Genomic DNA, 22,859 nt, shown 5'->3' on the forward strand with positions numbered 1-22,859 from the left:
AACAATATGAGTAGAAGAATAGTCAAGAAATAGTGAGTGTCAAGGCCATAAAGCTCATAAAGGAGACTGATGGGAAAAGAGATAAGACTGGAGAAATAGATTACATGAGACAATATTCTTGTATGTCATTGAAAGACATCGTTATCCTGCTTGCTCAAAATCTTGAGTGATTCTCCAGAGGACAAAAGTCCAAAACTGATGCTTTAGGGAAGGACTCCTTAACCTAGGGTCTGTGAACTATATATATAAAACTATACTTATCTAGCCCATGGATTTTACATTTCATTGTACATTTAAAACCTTATTCTAAAACTGAGAAAACATTTTTTACAGTCAAAGGTTCTGATAAAGGTCTTATCTCCAAAAATATATAAAGAATTGACTCTAATTTATAAGAAATCAAGCCATTCTCCAATTGATAAATCGTCAAAGGATATGAACAGACAATTCTCAGATGAAGAAATTGAAACTATTTCTAGCCATATGAAAAGATGCTCCAAGTCATTATTAATCAGAAAAATGCAAATTAAAACAACTCTGAGATACCACTATACATACCTGTCAGATTGGCTAGAATGACAGGGAAAGATAATGTGGAATGTTGGAGGAGATGTGGGAAAACTGGGACGCTGATACATTGTTGGTGGAGTTGTGAATGCATCCAACCATTTTGGAGAGCGATTTGGAACAATGCTCAAAAAGTTATCAAACTGTGCATACCCTTTGATCCAGCAGTGTCACTAAAGGACTTATATCCCAAAGAGATCTCAAAGAAGGGAAAAGGACCTGTATGTGCAAGAATGTTTGTGGCAGGTCTCTTTGTAGTGGCCAGAAACTGGAAACTGATGCTCATCAACTGGAGAATGGCTGAATAAATTGTGGCATAAGAATGTTATGGAATATTATTGTTCAGTAAGAAATCACCAACAGGATGATTTCAGAAAGGCCTAGAGAGACTTACATGAACTGATGCTGAGTGAAATGAGCAGGACCAGGAGATCATTATATACTTCAACAACAATATTATATGATGATCAATTCTGATGGACGTGGCCCGCTTCAATAATGAGATGAACCAAATCAGTTCCAATAGAGCAGTAATGAACTGAACCAGCTACACTCTGGAAGATGATTATGAACCACTACATGAAATTCCCATTCCCTCTATTTTTGTCCGCCCGTGTTTGTGATTTCCTTCACAGGCTAATTGTACACTATTTCCAAGTCAGATTCTTTTTGTACAGCAAAATAACTGTTTGGGCATGTATACTTATATTGTATTTAACTTATACTTTAGCATATTTAGCATGTATTGGTCAACCTGCCATCTGGGGGAGGGGGTGTGGGGAAGGAAGGGAAAAGTTGGAACAAAATTTTTCAATTATCAATATTGTAAAATTCCCCATGCATATATCTTGTAAATAAAAAGCTATAATTAAAATTAAAAAACCTTATTCTAAGGAGGCATTCACTTGACCATATTATCAAAGCAGTTCATAATATGCATACACACACATTGAGTCCTGCTTTATAAATATTAACCTAAATCCAAAATGCTGGTTAGATTAAGGGCTGTGATGTGGAAGGTGATGCTGACTAGAGGCAGGGAGATTAGTTAGGAAGCCAGAGCAATAACTTATATATAAAAGTGCTTATATCTGAATGAGTATATTGGCAAAGGGAAGAAAAACAAGTTAATGGGCAGAAGCATTCCAAAGAAAGAATCAATAGGGCTTGGTGAATGATTGACTTTAAGAAGCTAAAGAGGGGAATGAATCAAAGATGGCTAGAAGGTTTCAAGCTTGGTTTACTGGGAGAATGGTAGTGTCTTCAAGAGAAGGAAAATTGAGAAGGACAGCTAGCTTGGGAAAAAGATAACCAGTATTCTTTTGACAAATTCAGTTTGAGGTGACAAAAAGGACTGCTTTGCCATTTACAGTGAATCAGCATCTGATGAACAGGGGACTTTTCTTCATCCTAATAGAATGCTTGCAAGATAATGGATAGAGATAACAGACTTGCAGTTAGGGAGACCTGGATTCAAATTCTGCTTCTGACATAAACTGGCTGTGGAAACATATAAATTCTCAATGCTCTAGGAAACTGTCTCTGAGATTATGAGCCAAGAAATAGTAGTAATCCAAAGAAAAAAGGAGTGAGGAGAGGCTACCAAAATTGTAAGATTTCAAAAGGTCAAAGGTAAAAGCTTCAAATTCATCCAGCCAGGTAAAATGTAGAAAGTTCAACAGAGTTTTAGTTGAGCTTAACACACTGATACTCGTTGGATCATGAAACACTGACAACCAAGGCCTAAGGAGTTGGAAAAGTATCACATCCAGTCTCCCTTTCTTCAAATAAGGAATTTCATATTGCATGTATATAATCTACATCAAAGTGCTTACCATCTTAGAAGGAAGGAGAGAGAATGGGAGAAAGACAAAAAAAATGAAACACATTTTTTAAATGTTAAAAATTATCTTTACATGTAATTGAAAAAATAAAATATTATTAAAAACAAACATTTACTATAGATTCTACAAGACTGTCAGATTCTTTGAACTAAAAAGAGTTGAATGATGACCATATATAAACAAATGGATTCATTCCACATAGGATCAATGGTACAATAGCTATGTTAGCCTTAGTGGTAGGAAAAAGATATCAGAATCAAAGGATTATAGATTTAGACATGGAAGAGACCCCATGGATCAACCTCCCTCATTTAAAAATGATAGAATTAAGGTTAAGAGAGCTATAGTTTGTTTCCCAAGGTCAAAAAGGTAGCAAATAACAAAGAGAGAATATAAATCCAAGTCCTTGACTATAATCCATTGTTCTTTTCACTATTTTATTTAAAACTCAGATTCCAGTGCTTCTTCTGATAAATCTAAGTTTTCTGATTATGGACAAGTCACTGAACTCCTCAATGTACCCAAGAAATTCTCTAAGGCATTAAGTTGTAGAGAATTTGCTCGTCTGCTTTAGAGTAGTGAGTTTCCATTCCTTAAATCCCCTATACTCATGAAAAATCTTTGCCCCATCCCCTAAAAATAAACTTGGACATTGAAAGAAAAAGGCGTTGAATCCAAATGTGCTGTTTTTATGCATTTAAGGAGCTTTAATAAAAAGTGATACATGCAACTTAAATCAAAGCTATGTCCCCTCCTTCGTTTCTAAAATAGCCCTAAATGCCTCGAGATACTTTTCAGTGGATTCAGCATTCTGAGGTATCCAAATTACCTGCTCCTTCAGTGCATGCAGGGACTAATAAGACAAGGGTATGACTCAGCACCTTTGTGACACAGAAAGTGCCCAAATGTACCAATGGAAATGGCATTAACAGACTGATGATCACACCAGTGTAGGAGATTGTAGGGACAAGTGGGCAAGAGGGGCAATATACTGCAGAGATGTCTAAATATATGAATCTTAGAGAAATTCATTGGTTGCTGTACTTCTGAGTTTCATGAATATACTTGGACAATTTTGCCATAATTGTGTCCTTTTCAATAAAAGTCATAGCCCCTAGAAATCAAAGAGACCCTAAAAAAGTCTTGGAATTCATTAGTTTCTTATGTTCTTTTCGTCCAATCAGGGATGTTTAGAGAATATGAACCGAAAAAAAGAAAACTCAGAAAAATATTGTTCTATATATAATAATCACTTCAGTTAAATCATTTAAACTTGTTTAAGTAATCCACTTTACTAAGCCTGCTAAGGGTTAATGATTCTTGAGGTTTATATCTCCAGGAAAAAACATTCAAATGACAATGGAAAGTAATCCACAAGAAATGAAGGAGAAGGTACTACCATAGCATCAGAAATCTAGAGAACATTTAAATGACAATGGAAGGTAATTAATTCACAAAAATGAAGGAGAAGGTACTATCATAACATCAGAAATCTAGAGCTGGAAAAGGACATTAGAAGTGATCAAGTCCCAATGACTCATTTTACAGATGTATAAATTGAGGCCAGAAAGATTAAATTATTTACCCAATGTCACACAATAAAATATCTGTGGTAGGATTTGAACTGATTATATATCCAGGGCCATATTCATATACCTAGAACCTCCCATGGTACACTATTAGATTTTAGAAGGGACCTAAGATGTCATCTAACCCAACTCTACCATTTAATGAGGTCAAATGCAGTTAAATGACCTACCTAAGATAAAAGACACAGCCTAGGTTTGAACTAAGATTCTCTGACTCTAGATTTATGTTTCTTCTCTATATGATGTTTCTTCTCTAATGCTTTTGTTAGTTCGACTTCACCATTATTTCAAGTACTATCCAGTGAGAGTTATAAAGATACTGGAATGCTATTACTCTTTGGGCATTTAGGTAATCCAGGGGATGGGGTGCAAGAACCAGACTCACAAAGACACATCTTCCTGAATTCAAATATGAGTTCAGACACTTACTAACTGGCTCATACACTTGAGCAAGTCACTTAACCCTGTTTGATTTCTTCATTTTTAAAATGAGACACAGAAGCAAATAACAATATCTTTACTAAGAAAATTCCAATGAGGTCACAAGGACTGTGAAGCAATTGAATACCAACCAGAAATATTCATCTTTCAATAAATAAAAAAGAACTTCCTAGAACTTTTGATTGGGAATCTAAAATTTCTAGCTCTTCTATTAGGTTAAAGTTTAAATGCAATTTTAAACTCACAAATAATTCCTCAAAATGCTGACATTCACTCATTCAACTCTACTATGGTTAGAATGGTAACAATTTAAATATTTGTTGGCCCCAACTACTGACGGCATTAGCTTCTTACCTGAAGCAGAAAATCAAAAAGTGCCATCTTGGACCATTCATGATGATGTACTTCAGTACATCCCCATTCAGCTTTGGGTGCTCTCCCATTTTGCCAACACTTCTGCTTGAGTAATTGTTGATAAGTACCCCAAGTGAGTGAAACGGAAGAATGACTTCCATTATATGTTGGAGACAGTGATGAGTCCCAGAGAATCACAGGGCAGGGATGGCCATCTAAAAAAACAAACAAACAAACAAAAAAATAAATAATATTAACATAGATTAATTACTTCTGAACTCTCTGTTCCAATTACCTCAACTATAAAATGAAGAAGTTATTGAAAAAAAAAAAGTCTGTGTCCATCAATTGAGAAGTGGCAGATTATGATATAAAAATGTAACTGGATATTGTTGTGCTACAAGAACTTATGAAAGCAACAGTTTCAAAGAAACCTGAACATGAGTGAACTGATGATGCCTAGAGAAGTGAGCTTGAACCAAGAGAAAATTTTATCACAATAAAATTGTAAAAACCAACAACTTTGAAAGACTTAAAGAACTCTGATCAATGACCAATCAAAATTTTAAAGAACTCATGATAGAATCATGCCACCCTCCACCTAATAGGGAAATGATGGACTCAAAGTGGAGAATGAAACTTTTTTTTTTTTATTATGGCCAATGTGGTGATTTATTTTGCTTGACATGACTATGTATATTTGGTACAGGGATTTCAGTTTTCTTTAATTTCAGTGAAGTAGGAGAAAGTAGAAGCGAGATTAAATTTATTTTTGTTCATTGAAAAAATTAATTAAAAATAAAAGCTTTATTTTCTAATATCTGGGATGGGGAAGAGAAAAGAGAATAATAGAAAATCATCTTGGTTTGTAAAAATTAAAAATAAAATGTTTGGGAAAAATAAAATCAGTTGAATGAGTCAGACTAAGGGATTTTCAACATCCTTTTCAGCTTCAGTATTCAGGTTCAGAATTCTGAACCTAGAATTCTGTCAGACAATCTTCCCTGATAGAATCTTCAACACTGTTGGATTATTTGGGAATCATTTTTTTACAAAGATATTTTATAGATGTGGTAGGAACTGGCTCCTAACCACCAATAACAACGTCCTCTGGTTAATGTGGTCTTACTCCACTTCTAAAAACAGTTACCACAGAAAAGGAAAAAACCCAGACATTTATAATTGTCTATTCAATGTCTGAGTAGAACTACTCTCCATTTGTAATAATAACAGCTGTCTGCTTTTTGGAGGCCACATTATGATGTCAGGAAAATAAGGATTTTTAAAAGTTACAAATAAAATTGTTTGACTTTTCTAAGTCTTCAATACAATCTGGAAAAAAAATACAAGCAAACTCAGCAAACATCCATTAAATTTCTATTACATGTAAGATGCTGAGCTAGATACTAGCTATAGAAAGCTGAAAAACAACATAATCCCTGGCCTCAAAGAGCTTAGAATGCGCTGAATAAGACAAGTATACAAGTAGCTCAATACGAAATAGAATGTAATAGAGGCAAAGCTGAAATCTCAAATGCTTTAAGAAACTTGAGTGGGAAAGATCATTTTCAGTTAAGGGGATAAGGGAATCCTTCACAGATGAGGTAACAGCTGAACTTGACTTTGAAGGATAAAAATAATTCTCAGAATTTCAAGATGACACTAGTGTCCATTCCAGGAAAAGCCATAACTAGGAATAACAACACCTGAGGAAAAGGTAGTCAAATAGGACATGGGAACCTGAGAAGAGACCTTGGGCACTGAGATACAAACAGAGACTAAGAAATCATTACTGGAGAGATCACTCTTAGGGGAAGAAGTAGGGCAGGACTAGGCTGCACTAGGTCCTCCTAAGCAGGACCCCTACTTCATTAAAAGGAAGCCCAATGAAAACACTATGGTTGCAATATCTTACTCTTACTCAGTGAAACTGTTCACATTGAATTAATTATGTTGAGTTCTTTTGGACCAAACCTTTTGTGTATAGTGTTGATTGTTGTGATTGCATTCTTTCTTTAACTCTTTATTTTAACTCTTCCCAAATGGGAGGAAAGTAAGAACCTCCAGTTCAACAGACTCTTATGTTTTTTCAAGTATATTTTAATAAAATTCTGTTTCAGATGGTAAATAAATACATAAAATAAAAATATATTATTCCATGAGTAGGAATTAACAGGATTTTAAAACAGAGGGAAGATAGTAGGGAAGAAGGAATCAAATATGAAGCTGAGGTTTTGAAACTGGATGCCTGAGGGCATTTTAGTGCTTCCCTCAGAAATAGAGGAATTAGGCAGAAGGAGAGGTTCTGGCAGCTCAAAGACTCCATTTTTTATGGGTTAATTTGAAATGCCAATGGAACATCCATGTGAAGATGTTCAGAAGATAGCTAGAAATGCAGAAATAGAGGAACATTAATGGGATAAGAAATACTGAGTTTTCTAAGTAGAAGTGTCACTTAAAGCCAAGGGAATGGAGGAGATCATCAAAAGCAGAAAGCAGAAAAATAAGAGAAGATTCAGGTTAAAATTTTGGTGGCCCCAAGGGAAGAGCAAGGACATTTGATTTGTCTGAGATAAAATGCCCAAAGCAAAAATATCAGTCTCAGGAATGGATCACATTTCACACCTTGCATGAGAAATAAAATTTCCCCAAATGTCATTTCTTCTTAAGCATATGTCTAGACAGTAAAAATCTCTCACCCAAATTGCTATTTTTTCCCTTGCTAATGACTTTTGAGTGCTGAAACTTCTTTCCAATTCTAAACTAAATGGAGAAAATGGTCAACTAGACCACTCCATAAGCCAAGACTTAGAATACATATAAACTCTCTGGGTCTCAGTTTTCTTATCAGGAACATGAAGGAATTGAACCATATAAACTCTTAAGAGTTTTTGCAAGTTTTTGCAAGGTGCTAAGAAGACAGAAGCAGCATTGTAAAGACATATTAATGCATAAGGCTTCCCCCTCCCAACTTCTCCCATTCTGAACAAAATCATAGAGAGTGAGTGAGTCTAGGGATGCACTTTTTATTCCAGAATATTAGGAAGAACCTTAAGAAGAATCTTTAGGAAGAACCAAAGGATACCCAAACACAGATTAAAAAAAAAAAAAGCTGTAAATATAATCTAGTCAGCTCATTCTTGACAGACTCAGAAAATAGGCAGATAACTGAAGCCTCAGAAATGATGATCAGAATGTTTTGACATGTCATGGGAATTTTTAAAGTCTTTTTAAAATAACCTCAAGTGTTCCTGAGTCTTGCTCTTTAAAATTTCCCTCACTTGTTAGTGGCTTGAATTTCACCATCTCAATCATTCGCCTTAATGTAAAAGTTCTTATCTCAAGCCTTTAATACAGGAAACATTCTTCTTCTCTAACCACCCTCTAATTTGGTATTAGAGTGACCTCAATAATTTTAACAGCACAGACTCAATCATTCTAATCACCTCCTTTCCATTTGGGGCTCTTTTCTTCCTGCAGTTAGCCTAGAAATTAGGGGGAGTACAGATCACAGCCCTTGATAAAGGGGCTATGGAAATTTCTCAGTATTAAGGTAAAAGTGAGAAGAAATTGTGCCACCTAATTTATTCATTTTCACTTAATCACAAAAGTCAGGAAGAGAAAAAGAACATGAGGCAAAATAGTCATTTTAAAAGCCCTATCTCTTTTTAACATAATGCACTCTTTTCCTTCACATTTCCATCTAATGTTTGACTGACTAAAGACCATGAAGGCATAATTCTTTCCTTTAGTGGGGGAAGGATAAAGGAAGATGGTCAAAACCTGTTATTTTATTCAAATAGGAAGTTCCTGGTATGGCAAATCCTTGGCATGGAGGCAAGAATTGCCTGGGAAATTGAGAAAGATATATATCCTGGTTGTGACCACACAGCTAGTTTTAAAAAAAAAAAGGAGTTAACAGCAGATTTTCTTGAGGGGAACCTACTATTCACCACACCATGCTACCTCTTCTAATTAGCATCTTACATATAGGAAAAAGGATAGAAAAATTGCATAGGACTCTGGACTTGGAATTGGGTTTCAATTCCACCTAGATTCAAATCCACCTTCAGATACTTTTTAGCTCTATAATTCTCAGTTTCCTCCAAAGTAAAATGAGGGTAACAATAGCACCTACAGCCCAGGATTGTTGTGAGGATCAAATAAATAATGTATATAAAAGTTTTGTAAACCTAAAAGCACTATATTAATATGAGCTCATGGAATCATAGCTTTTGAGCTATTTTGTGGGGCCATATTGTCTGAGCTCTTTTGTTTACGATATAAAAAAAAAAACAAAAAAAAAAAAACTGAAGCCCTGATCATATGATCTGGCTAAGGTAAGACAGTGGTTGAAATGGAATTCAAATTCATATCCTGTTCTAAGTTCAGTCATCTTTTCATTTTACTGCTTCCAAAATGTTACACAAATACTTCCCTTCTCCATCCTCCTCTCAAAACAAATATTCAAGCAAAAGAGTACTATATAGTGGGAAGAAACATCTAAATACATGATCATACAGATGATTATCATTTGAACAAAAATATTAGATGGAAGCAAAAAGAAGTAGATAAATTCTAAATTGTCTTTTTTGGGGGGGGGTTGTATAGAATAGCAAACTTGATGGTGACTAGGCGGAAGAGTAGGCTGGTCTTTTGAGATTCTAAATCACTTCTACTTTAATTTTAAAGAAATTTTGGAGATGAGATGAGTTTTGTATCTGGCTCATTTGCCACCATGATTTAGACACATGTTTAGACAATGTTTTGCAGTCATATTAATGATTTGAATCGCACCAAGCAATCCCACAATTATTTCAAAATTCCAGTGTACTAATAAACAATGGAAAGAGGCATCTCAATGGCCTTTCACCCAACAAAAAACCTTTTTTTTATTCCAAAGACTGCAAAATAATCAAAGAAAGTTAGAATATCACACAGAAAATAGCACATTGACCTAGATGAAAAAGTTGCCTGTGTAATTGTTAGGAAATCATGAAAAACAATAAGGAAACCATCACAATTATATATTAAATTCTAGAAAAAATATTCCCAGTTGTTAACATAAGCACCTCCCTAAGCCACACACACAAATACACACACACACACACACACACACACACACTCTCTCTCTCTGCAGAAGCTTCAGGTAAAGGCCTAAATTTTTTATTGTTGTTGATTTTCTTTTTTTTTCTTCTCAATAATGTTTTTCCCCTGAGGCTATTGGGGTTAAGTGATTTCCCTAAGATCACATAGCTAGGAAGTATTAAGTATCTCAGGTCACATTTGAACTCAGGTCCTCCTGACTTCAGGGCTGGTGCTCCATCTACTGCACCACTCAGCTGCCCCTTAATAATGTTTTTTCCTCCTCAAATATTTATAAAGATAGTTTTCAACATTCATTTTTGTAAGACTTTGTCTCACAACTTTTTCCCTCTCTTTTACTTCCTCCCTCCCCAGACAGCAAGCAATCTGATCTAGGTTAAACATGTGTAATCCTTTTAAACATATTTCCATGGTTGTCATATTATGCAAGAAAAATCAGACCAAAAGAGGAAAAAAAACTATGAGAAAGAAAAAGCAAACAAACAAAAAAGGTGAAAATACTCTGCTTCCACATTCAGTCTTCATAGTTCCCTCTCTGGATATAGATGGCATTTTCCATCTAAGGGCTCAAAATTAATATTCAGTTCCTCTCTACATCCATGCACATTTTTCAAGGAGCATTCAAATTCTTCTGATCATCTACTAAAAACATTCTCTGGCTAACCTTCTGGCAATAAATGCCTCAGAGGGAGGACATAGTACCCAAGGCAAATAAGTAATGAATACCAGATGAAAATTGAGTTCCACATGGATCAATCCCATGTATACTGCAACTCCTTAAGAGTTCCAATTGTTTCTTTAAATATGATGGCATGATCTTTGTGGAACAATTTCTTTATGTATCCACTCACATTACTTATTAGGTTTTTTTTGTTTGTTTGTTTGTTTTTTTGGCAGATTTGGCTCCAAAGTCAAGTACTATAAGTATTGCTGATAAGAAAAAGTATAATTGTAAAAAGTGATTTTTGAACAGGACTTGGTTGGATTTGAGGGAGTATAGATACTATTTCTTAGTATCTTAGTAAGAAATAGTATCTATAAACAGAACACTGGTTCAGTCAACATAGACTGAACAATTCCAATAGATTTTTCTCTTCTCACTCTGGCTTGTCAAAATGATGTACTGTTTTGCTCTCCAGAGATATGTTTATGGAGGGGAGACAGAATTCTAGCTGTCACAGTGCAGAAAAAGCAACCTTTATGGAATGAGAGAAGGTTCAAATAAACTAAAGCTTAGAATTATAACTCAAAGATTGAGACTTGCCAATATATCTTGCCTTTGTTTTCAGTCATGTTCAATTCTTCATGATCCCATTTAGGATTTCTTAGCAGAGATACAGGAGTAGTTTGCTACTCCTCCTCCAGCTCATTTTACAAATGAAAAACAGGAAAACAAGATTAAGTGACTTGCCCAGGATCACACAGCTAGTAAGCATTTGAGGGCAGATTTGAACTTACAAAGAGTCTGCCTCACTTTGGGCTTACACTCTATCCATTGAACCCCTTATATGTTGCCTAAGAAAGCCAAATACTTCTCCTGAATTTTTTCCTCTTCATAAGTATTTTAAAACAATTCTATGTAATCAAAAGCAAAAGAAGCAAATCTCCCTTGAATCAAATAAATTTATAAATTATCAGTAATGATAATTACAAAGTGCTTTATAACCATCATCTCAATTTTTCCTCACAAGAATCTTAGATTATTATACTCATTTTCCAGATGAGGAAACTGAGGCAGAAAAAAAAAGCTTAAGTGACTTACTGAGGATCACATAACTAGGAAGTATTTGAATCTTAATTTCAGTTTGAGTCTTCCTGACTCCAGTCCAGTGCAGTGCTCTATCCAATGTACCCCATCTGCTACCTACAACAAGAAGCCTAATTTTTGTATTTGGGGGAATATGTCATCAGAAATTTATACAAATATTATCATATAAATATTATTTGTAATTTCAAAAATTTGAAATAAACTTAATGTCCATCATGGGACAAAGAGAAAGGAGATAAAAAGAACATATAGAATGATATGATGGAAGCAAGATGAATAAATATGAAGAATATAAGGAAATGTGGAGAAATATTTTCAGTGATGCAAAGCAGGAGGATACTAAAACAGTGTATATAAAAAAATAGAATAATGTACACACACACACACACACACATACATAATGGCCATAGGACAAATCAATGAGAATAGACAAAGATCCCTACCAGAGACCCAGAGCAAATAAAAGTTATTTCAACAGTTTATGGATTGAATTTCATTTACTTAAATGTAAATAAACAATTGCAAAGCAGACTTGAGCATGTTGATTCCCTATCCAGTAAAAGCTGGTAGTTTTATATTGCCTCTAATATTAAATGTAAACTCCCCTATTTAAGCTACAGTTTGAAATCTTGCATGGTCTTGTCCCAATCTATCTAGCTTAAGAGGCATTATTCTCCATCCTCCATTCTTCGATCCAGCCAAGGTGGCCTTCCCTCTGCTCCTGCAACATGATATTCCATCTCCTTTCTGTGTTTTTGCTTGTCCCTCATGCCTGCCTCCCACTCACATAGATTGGACAGAATCCCTCTGTTTCTATAAAACAGCTCAGGCACTATATTCCACATGAAGTCATTTCTCATCCTATAGTGTCTAACTATATTATATTTAATTTCTATTTATTCTGTAAATTAGATATAAATGCCTTTATTGTCTATACCAGGACTTCATAAACTTTTTTCACTCATGACCCCTTTTTGTCCGAAAAATTTTTATGTGACCCTGTGATTATAGTTATATACAATAGATATACAAATCAAATATTTACTGATAATAAATCATAATTTCATGACCCCCACATTCCACTATGAGACCCCAAATTGGGTTGTGAACTGCAGTTTAAGAACTATACCCTTAGAACTTAAGCTCCTAACTAGTAGAGACTATATCTGTCACCAAATATATAGCTAGGTTGCTCAGTGGATAGAACACCTGGATTTAGGAAATCCTGAATTCAAATCCAGCTTCTGTCACTTACTAGATATATGACCCTAGGCAAGTCACTTAATTTCTGCTTGCCTCAGTTTCCTCATCTGTAAAATAAGGGATTATGATAGCAGCTCCTCTCTCAAGTCTATTGTAAGGATCAAACTAGATAATAATTGTAAAGTACATGGTACAGAATAGGTACTACATAAATGTTAGCTCTTATTAGTATAAGAGCATAATAAATGTTTGATGATTGATGGACAAACTTCTGTGTTGTTCTTCTTGCTTTGAAACTGTAGCAGGTAAGCAGCACAGTAGACAGAACCCTAGACTTGAAGTTAAGAGACCCCGAATTCCAATTCTGTCTCAGTCACTTGCCAAGTCATCAAGCCTCTCTCAACTTTTTAATTCCAAATATAGTTCTAAATGCAGAATCATTTGAATTTATCTTATTAAACAGCATCATACTAATATTTATTATTGTTTATAATAAATCATTTTAATTCACAAAGAATTGATGAGCTCAGTAGCATCTTTTGCCTGATTTGAACGTCCATACCTCTTGTTTTAAACATTGGTTCCCAGATTATAGCCAATTTTAGGTGAATGCTCAGAATGTTGGATGTAAACAAGTATATCCAGTCTAACTTTCTCAGTGTAGACTCAGTAAGAAGATATCCGAAGAACTTTTACAAGAAGCACTTTTACCACATGTGCCAAATTCCCAACCTCTGTTTGAACAAGACAAATTGGAAAGTGACAACATTGCTCATAGCCCTTCATTAAAAACAACTTTACAAAGCTCAGTAAAGGGAAATAGAAAAGGACAAATGAAAACTATGGCAAATTTTCATTAAAGAAAATGAGTTCTATGTGACTCTGAGGCAATTGTCAATAATCCATTACAGGGCACTGACGATAATGTAGCTATTCCCTAATTGTGGATGGCAATTGTCAATCCATTATGTGGCGCCAATGATAATGGAGCAGTTCCCTAATTGTTAATGAGATCCGCTTACCATCTATCTCTCTTTTTCTACAGTGCTTATCACAGTCAGATTGTAACATTTAAACAAAAAATATTAGACAGGAACATAAAGAGGCAGATAAACTGAAGAAGCACCAAACTTAAGGGTGTTCAGGAAGGGAAATGAACTAGGCTTTCAAGATTCAAAACAATTTCAACTTAAATTCATGAGAACTTAGGAGATAGGATACATTTTGCATCTGCTCATTCTTGGGTTATGGGGATTTGGGCAAATCTTTGGACAGGGTATTGAAGACAATAGGAATGAGAAACACAAGTCTTTTTCATGATTGAAGAATTAATTAAATCCCAAGGACAGGCCAATGTAATGTATGTTACAAGAATCTAGAACAGAAAATCAGAATAAAGATGTTTTTCTACTGTATGAAATATGTAGGCCTTAGCCCACTGTGTCAGCAGCCAGTATATATATTTTTATTATAATAACTTTTTATTGACAGAACCCATGCCAGGGTAATTTTTTACAACATTATCCCTTGCACTCACTTCTGTTCCGATTTTTCCCCTCTCTTCCTCCACCCCCTCCCCTAGATGGCAAGCAGTCCTATATAAGTTAAATATGTCGCAGTATATCCTAGATACAATATATGTGTGCAGAACCAAACAGTTCTCTTGAGCAGCCAGTATATTTTAACATTCATATAAGAAATGCTTCTTTCCCTCTGGCAAAAATATTATCCTGAGGGAGAAGAAGCCATGCTCTAGCCACATACAAATAGAAAGAAAACGTTTTAAAGCCCCCTAAAGTTCTTAGGGAATCAAGTATAAATAATAGATTGAGTAGTCCCTCAAAAATAGCCACCCCCAAAAACAGCCACCCAGTAGTATAATACCACAACAAGAGTAAGATAAAGGCAATGAAAGAGCCAGAGTGTATGATGTAGGATAAGATCTGGTAGAAAGAATATTTGATTTCGATTAGAAAAATTTGATTCTAGTCCTAGCTTCACTACTGACTTGGTAAGTGACCTGGGAATCTTTCTGTATCTTTGTGTAATCATTGAGAATGTATGAGAATAATGACTCTTATCCTATCTCATGGATTGCTTGAAACAAATGAAATGATAATTAGGATTATCTTTTAAAACATAAGGCTCTGGGGGTGGAGGATTATAAAGTCTTTATTATTTTTTTGAAAAGATGGATGAAATGTTGGAGCAACCCAGTAACCTAAGTCAAAGTCCCCAACTTAAGCAGCTGAACCTTTTAGTCCATAAGAGAGATTGAAAAATTGAGTATTCCTTGGTCACAGATTGCTTTGATGTGTTATGACACAGTTTCTCAATAATATATGTTACTTAGAAATCCATGATGAATTCAGGACGTATGCAATTTAGGAGATTTATGGAGTTTACTAGCAAATTAGGTGAGGATGAAAATGACTTTTTAAAATGGGGGAATGCCCTATTTTTAAAAAGGAATAGAAAAGCCTGTACCAAACTAAATTATCTGCTTTGCTTTCAAAATGAAATTATGTTCCCTATTCAGAACCTGACCGAACAAGCAAAAACTTCTACTCTCTACATCAACCTTTTGACTTCCTCCCTGCCTATGGAAATTCCCCGGCTTTCTATGTTTCAATTTTTCCCTATCTGCAAAAATAGAAGAAAACATTTGATTTTTTAAGGGAACAACATAATACAGTAAGACCCACATATACCCTTGTCCCCAAATCATAACATCCCTGAGAATTTGATCAGAGAGATACAAATCTACTTTTATCCAAGCCTTTTCTTTACATGAGGCCTTTTCTGATTTCAATTATTAATTCTCCCTCTTGAATTTCCTTTGTATTATTTATTAAAATTTTCATTTCTGTTTACTTTTTGAAATGGCCAGTATACCAAGTAAAATGTAAGTTCCTTGAGAGCAGGGACTGATTTGCTCCTGCTTTTATAGACTTATCACCTAATTCATACATCATGCACTTAATGGATTATTGAATGGACTTTGTCTCATTGACTCATCAGGGCTGATATAGAATTAAAATTCTGATTTGGGTTCCCTACTAGTAAGGAACAGCAAGTAGGCCCAGATCAACGGTATGGTCATTATCAATGGCAAAAGTCAGCTGTATACAAAGTAAAACTTTTCATTACTTAGACCCAATGAGGTCAAAGTAGTTTGCAAATTTGGGGAAGCCAGCATGTTTCTGAAAGTATTGCAGTGTCAGGACTATTTTCAAAATCTCCTCCATGCTCTACTGGACTCACCTGTCAACCTGGAAACAACCTGAGCCAAAAATCAAATAAGATTCTCTTCTCCCCTTTACCCTTTCTCTACCATCACCTAGCAATGGATTGTACTTTTATCAGAACCTATAAAGGTAAGGGGGTAAACAAGGGGAAAAAACCCAAAATGATTTTTCTCTTCTAATATAATAAGAAAGTTTATGGCAGATTGGGAAACAATGAGACTCTCAATGGGAGCTTGTGAAGTGCCTGTGGTTTGTCAACTAAGCAGTCATGACATACAGAATTCCTGGAACTGGCCACCTTCATTTAACATGACAGCTCTACAGCCATAAAGTCTCATCCTAAAAATAATATGACCATCATGTCTCTTCCATGCTGGGCATGAATAATATTAGAGTGCTTAAAGGCTGCGATGCAGTATCCCTTGAGATTGATTCACATTGTTAAACAGACTATGAGGGGAAGCTTTGGAAGTCTTGCTAAATAGTTCACAGAGGGGGTTTTATTTTATCTTATTTTACCCCATTCTTGGCTTCTACAAAGTCAAAGTCAGCTTTATCTTTTCCTAAATAAAATTTAAGCTACTTGAAAGCACGATTTTTCAAAGAAAAAAATCATCTAATTGATATAAAAAAACACAGAAGAAAGATCTGATGATCTTTACCAAGAAGAAACATGGTCCTTGATTTAAAACTTTCCAAAATACAGTTTGATATACACCCACATATACATGCTATTGGCCAATTTTGCTGATAAAACTTTTATTTCTTTGTAATATGAGCCAATTCTCATTTTAAAAATGCATTATTCCAACCATTTTGGGGAACAATTTGAAACAGTGCCTAAAAAGCTATAAAACTGTACGTAGCCTTTGATCCAGCATTATCACTTCTAGGTCTATATCCCAAAAAGATCATAAAAGGGGGAGAAAAGGGCCCATATGTACAAAAATATTTCTAGTAATTTTTTTAGTGACTAAGAATTGGAAATCAAAGGGATATCCATCAAATGGAAAATGGTTAAACAAGTTGTAGTTTATGATTATTGTGGAATATTATTGTGATATGAGAAATGACAAGCAAGATGATTTCAGAAAAACCTGGAAAGACAAATATGAATGGATGTATAATGAAGTGAATAGAACTAGAACATTACACACAATAATAGCCAAATTGTTCAATGAAGAATTGTGAATGACTTAGCTATCCTCAGCAATTCAATGATCCAAGACAATCCCAAAGCCATAATGATAAAGCATATTATCCACCTCCAGAGAAAAACTGATATTGTTTGAATACAGACTGAAGCATAATATTTTTAATGTTTATATATTTTTTCTTCTTTTATTTAAGTCTCCTTATTAAAATGGCTAATATGGAACTGTTTTACATAACTGCATATATATAACCTATATCTGATTGTTATTGACTTAGGGAAGGGGAAGAAAAGGAAAGAAAGGATAGAATTTAGAACTCAAAACTTTAATAAAATATGTTCTATTTCATTTTATTCATAGATTTTCTAATATGGCATTATTATTTTAATAAAAATACACATTTCTAATGCTCACAAAAGTACTTTCTTCCTAGCCTTTCTTCCTAGCATGAACACTGAGTATCAAAATAGAAAATAGAAGCATTATAATAAATATAATAAAAATACACATTTCTAGTGTTCACAGTTATATATTTGTTTGCCTTTCTTCCTAGCATGAACATTGAGTATCAAAATAGAAAAAGAAAGGTAAGGTAAGTAGAGAGAAGGCTAAACTTGGTGTCCCCATAGTTCAAATTCCAGTTTTGCTGCTTCCTATCTGTGTAATCTTGGACAAGGCATGTAACTTTTCTAGTCCTCAGTTGTCTTATCTATGAAATGGGAAGGTCAAATCAGATTTTGGTAGAGATCCCTATTAGGGGGTCTATTATTTGATCCTAAAAATAAAAATCATTACTTAGAGATGTCTGAATCTAGATTATGGTGATGCCAATAGGGCTTTGCCTCAGGGCATAGAAATTTAAAGGATACTAAAAGTATTTGCAGTCTGAAACAGCTGGATTTGGCATCTAATCAATAAAAATTGGTTAAAATGAGGAGTTTCAAGAGCTTTCTTCCCCTGGTGTTTATATCTCAAATTAATTCCTTTCTAGCTTAGCCCTACCCACCCATACACAGGCTTACTAGTATCCCAAGGATAATATTATCAAAGATCAAAAGCTGGAAGAGACCTTTAAAGTCATCTAGTCCAACATCTCATTTTACTAAGGCCCAGAAAGGTTAATTAGCTCATCCAAGGTACAAGGACACATAAGTAGTAAACATCAAAGGTGGCATTTGAACCTTCGGTATCTGATTTTAGAATGCTTTCCAACACATACGCAAGCACACACATCAGCACACAGGCACACAGAATGTGTTTCAAATTGCTTATCATAGGCTCAAGAACTACAAGTTACAGTTCTGTGACTTGGGTTGAAATTTCTAATGCTGGTTTCCATCTGTAACTATCTTGCCATAGTTTTATAGTTGAAGAAGTAGATTCATCAATACAAACATCAAATTTAAAAAGTCTCCTTAATTAAGGGTGAATTTCAGTTCCTTTTGTGAACTAGTGAATAAACAAATGTTGGAGGAGGAGTTCTGAAGGATGAGAGGAGATATGATGTAGTGGATAGAAAGCAAGTCATGGAATCAAGAAGGTCTGGCAGGGTGACTGGGCAAAGAACTTGTTCTCTCTTGTTCCAAGAAATTCTTTGGGATTATAAATTGCATCTTTATAGTGGCTTTTTCACCTGACATCACAGGTTTATCACTTCAATACACACTTATATACATAGAGAAAGACAAGGACTGAGAGAGGCAGAGTGAAGAGGGGGAAGAAGAAGGAGAGGAAGGGGAAAAGGGTGAACAAGAAGGAGGAAAGGAGGGAGAGGGAAAGAGAAACAAACAGACAGAGACACAGAGAGAAACAGACAGAGAGACAGAGAGAGAAAGAGAGACAAAGACAGAAGAGACAAGAGAGAGAAGAGAAAAGAAAAGAGAAGAGGAGAAAGAGAAAGAGAAAGAAAGAAAGAAAGAAAGAAAGAAAGAAAGAAAGAAAGAAAGAAAGAAAGAAAGAAAGAAAGAAAGGAGAGAGGAGAGAGAGACGAGGAGAGAGAGATAGAGAGACAGAGACAGAGAGACAGAGAAAGAAAGAGGAGAGAGAAAGAACAAGAGAGCTAGAGAGGGAACAAGCGAGAGAGAGACAGAAAGACAGAGATAGAGATCAGCCTAATAGTGGCTGGTGAGTTTTATAGTAACCACAGTTCCCTTCCAAACTATTTTCTAAGTGTTATATGAATTTTCGCTATTATTAATATAAATGTAAATTATTTTGTAAACCATAAAATATCATAGCTACAAATACATGAATATTAATTAAAATTATTATTATATGTGTAAATATTTTATACATATTACATATTATTATATTGTAAAAAAGCTATATTTATTATTATATATGTAAAGTGGTTTGTTAATTTTTAAGTACTGTGTGAATAATAGCTATTATTATTGTATTGTCAGGGGCTTTGTAAGCTTTTAAGAACTACATTAATGTTAGCTACAGTTATTATCATATGTATAAAATGCTTAGCAAACCATAAAGCATCATAGATACATATGTATCTAGGTATATTATATTTTCACATATATATATTATAAAGTCCTTTGCAAATCTTTAAGTATATGTAAATGTTAGTTATTATTATTATATTCTAAAATGTTTTGCAAACCCTAAAGAACCATATCCAAACTAGGTATCATTAAATGTGAAAAGAACTCTGCAAAACTTGGCTACAAAATTTAGATATTATTATATGTGTGTGCATATACATATAGATGCATGGACATACTACAGTGATATAACCCAGACTTCTCACAGGCTTCAATTACACATTGGCATGGCCCAGTCTAGACGACATAATTCCTATGTGCTTGGTCTGCATGTCCATATCTAGCTTATAACTTCAAGCATACTGATGGTCAACATATCCTCATTGTATGTACATCTATATATTTGTATGCTATGCTTTGGGCTGTCATATTATTATAAAAACATTCATTAAGCACATACTACATGCCAGGCACTGTGTGGGATGCTATTTATAACTATTATCTCATTTGATCTTCCCAACAGTCCTGATACTATTATTTTCCCTATTTCAGAACTTGGGAAACTGACAGATTGGAAAAGCGATTTTTGTCCAATAGCACCCATCTACCAAATGTCTAGGCTACAGTTGACTTAGGAAGCTCCTGTCATCTTTGTCATTTAAATGCTTAGCAAATCTGCAGTCTCGATGGCTTGTTTCCTCCATTAAACCAAATAAGAGTTCTTCCACATTCTATTTCATAACGGTAGCCCCAAAAGTGTCTCTCCTGGTGGTGCACTTCTCCACAATTAGCTACATTTTCCCTTTAAGGAAAGACCACTTGCCTCTTTTCCTGCATGTATATAAAGCCTTGCCAGGCTTATAGGGCTGACCAAAACTTATGCTCTGCTGGCATGGTCTTTGAGAATCCCAAATTATAGCACATAAATATAAGGCATGTGAGGTCTTTTGTGGAGGTAATTAAAGAAAAAGAATCATCCAAAAGATAAAAATAAAATAATAAGAAGAAGAGTTTATACATACAATACTCTAAAGTTTACAAAATGTTTTCTTCATTATTAGAAAAGCAGCAAGGTGTGATGGGGAAAGCAATGGTTCTGGAATCATAAGGCACGGGTTGGAATTTTATCTCTAAAGTCTATCACTGTGTAACCATAGGCAAGTCATGAAATCTCCCTGGGACTAGGGCTTTTCTCCTTTCCATTTCTATGTTGCACAAGTCCTTGTCATCATTTCCTGTTCTTGCCTCCATTCTCTAGTTTTCTGTTATCTGATCCCAATTCTTCCCAACAAGCACTTCTGTTCATATTCCCTCTCAAAAACTTCTCCCATAATCATCTCCCTTTCTCTTTCTCTTCATTTTTCCCTTCCTATTTACTTGTTCTTTCCCTGATGCCTACAGATATGCTCAAATTTCCATATCCTTAAAAAATTCTCAAAATCCTACCATCTCTTATTCTTCCAAATTTCAACCAAAAAAAAAAAAAAACTTGCCTTTATTCTCTCACTTCTCATCTCTTTTTACTCTTTTGCAGTCTGACTTCTGACATCATTGCTCACCGAAAGAGCTTTCTTTAAAGTTAAAATTGATCTTACCATTATCAAATCAAATATCCTTTTAATTTATCCATCTTGCCTTTCTCTTCAACTTTCGACATTGTTGAACATCTTTCCTCCTGGACAATCTCTCCTCTGGATTTTCATGACAGCATTCCCCCATGATTCTCCTTAACCTGGCTGATCATTCCTTCCTAGTTTCCCTTAGACTCTCATCCATAAGGAATCCTCTGTATTTCCCAAAGGTCTGCTCTGAGACTGCTTTTCTTCTCTCTGAACATATTCTTGTTGAAGTCATCAATTCATATAGGATCTGATTTTCATCTCTATGCCAAGGACTCCAAGAATTATATTTCCAGCTTCAGCCTCTTGAGTCCTAGTTGCCTATAACAAATTATTAGTAAGATATTCCAAATGGGATGCCTCAAAGGCACCTCAAGCGATATATCTGAAAAGCAACTCATCTTGCCTCTCAAAACTCCCTTGCAACTCAAAAACCTCCAGTGCTTCCTAATTACCTATAGGCCCGAAGCTAAACTTCTCTATTTGCTATTTAAAGCTCTTTTAAAAATGGTCTCTTTCTAATTTGAATATATTACTCCCTTCTATTCTAGCAATATTTGTCAAATTGCTGTTTCTCACACACATGCTGTATTTCCCACTTCCAGGACTTTAGACCAGCTATCCCTTCATATCTCGAATGCTCTGCCTTCTCACCTCAAACTCAGAATGACTTCCTGTAAGATAACTTAATTCTACCATCACCCGAAGTTCTTTCCCAGTCCACTCAGCTGCTCAAATCTTCACCTCAAAAGCTACTGTAAAGCTTCTTGGGATTTATCGTGTATGTACCAATGTAAGTATATGTCATTTCCCCATTAGAATAAAAACTCCTTGAGACCAGGGATTGTTTAATTTTAAAATTCTTTGGTTTGGTTTTGTTGGGATGATGGTTGTCATTATTTTGGACAAGGGGAGAATTAAAGGCTATCTGAATTAAGGGTCCAGAGTCACACAGCTAATAAGTTTTTGAATTCAGATTTGAACTCCGGTCTTCCTGATTCCAGGGCCAATATTCTTATCAACTATACTGCCTAGCTTCCCCAATAAATGATTATTGATTCATTGATTGATTGAACTCTTGAATTTTTGACTACAGGAGCAACTGCCAAAACTCCTTCAGTTAATAGATGGTCTTTTTCAACATATAATGATTAAGTCCTTCCCACTGATCAATCTATTTCAAAGAACTTGCCCTTGTCCTTACTTAATATTATAATTTTCCTCCTTTACATAATGAATGGCATTGAGAACTGTAAGAGCATCCTCATTCAGCTTTAATAGAAGAAAGTGATGTTGGGTTCCAAGATGAGTGAACCCATATATCCTAATGCTTTTTATTGCTTTGTTTGCTGAACTAAACCCATTTGTCAGGAGACCAGGATATGGTACCATAATTCTAAAGTACTCTGACCTGAATCAAGATGGTCAAAAAAATCTGAACTTTTCTGAGTAACCCACAGTCCCCTCAGAG

At 34.9% G+C, this 22,859-nt stretch overlaps 1 protein-coding gene across 4 annotated transcripts in view; it reads right to left on the reverse strand.

Moving 5' to 3' along the window:
- GASK1B (golgi associated kinase 1B) overlaps nucleotides 1-22,859 on the reverse strand; it is a 47,049-nt gene that overhangs the window by 19,730 nt on the left and 4,460 nt on the right. For all 4 annotated transcript variants that reach the window (XM_003773104.3, XM_023505903.2, XM_031943438.1 and 1 more), the window contains one exon: nucleotides 4,796-5,010. In XM_003773104.3, the coding sequence (XP_003773152.1) occupies nucleotides 4,796-5,010 (215 nt within the window). The remainder of the gene's footprint in view (nucleotides 1-4,795; nucleotides 5,011-22,859) is intronic.

Source organism: Sarcophilus harrisii, chromosome 6, assembly GCF_902635505.1.
Source record: "Sarcophilus harrisii chromosome 6, mSarHar1.11, whole genome shotgun sequence".
NCBI classification, from domain to species: domain Eukaryota; kingdom Metazoa; phylum Chordata; class Mammalia; order Dasyuromorphia; family Dasyuridae; genus Sarcophilus; species Sarcophilus harrisii.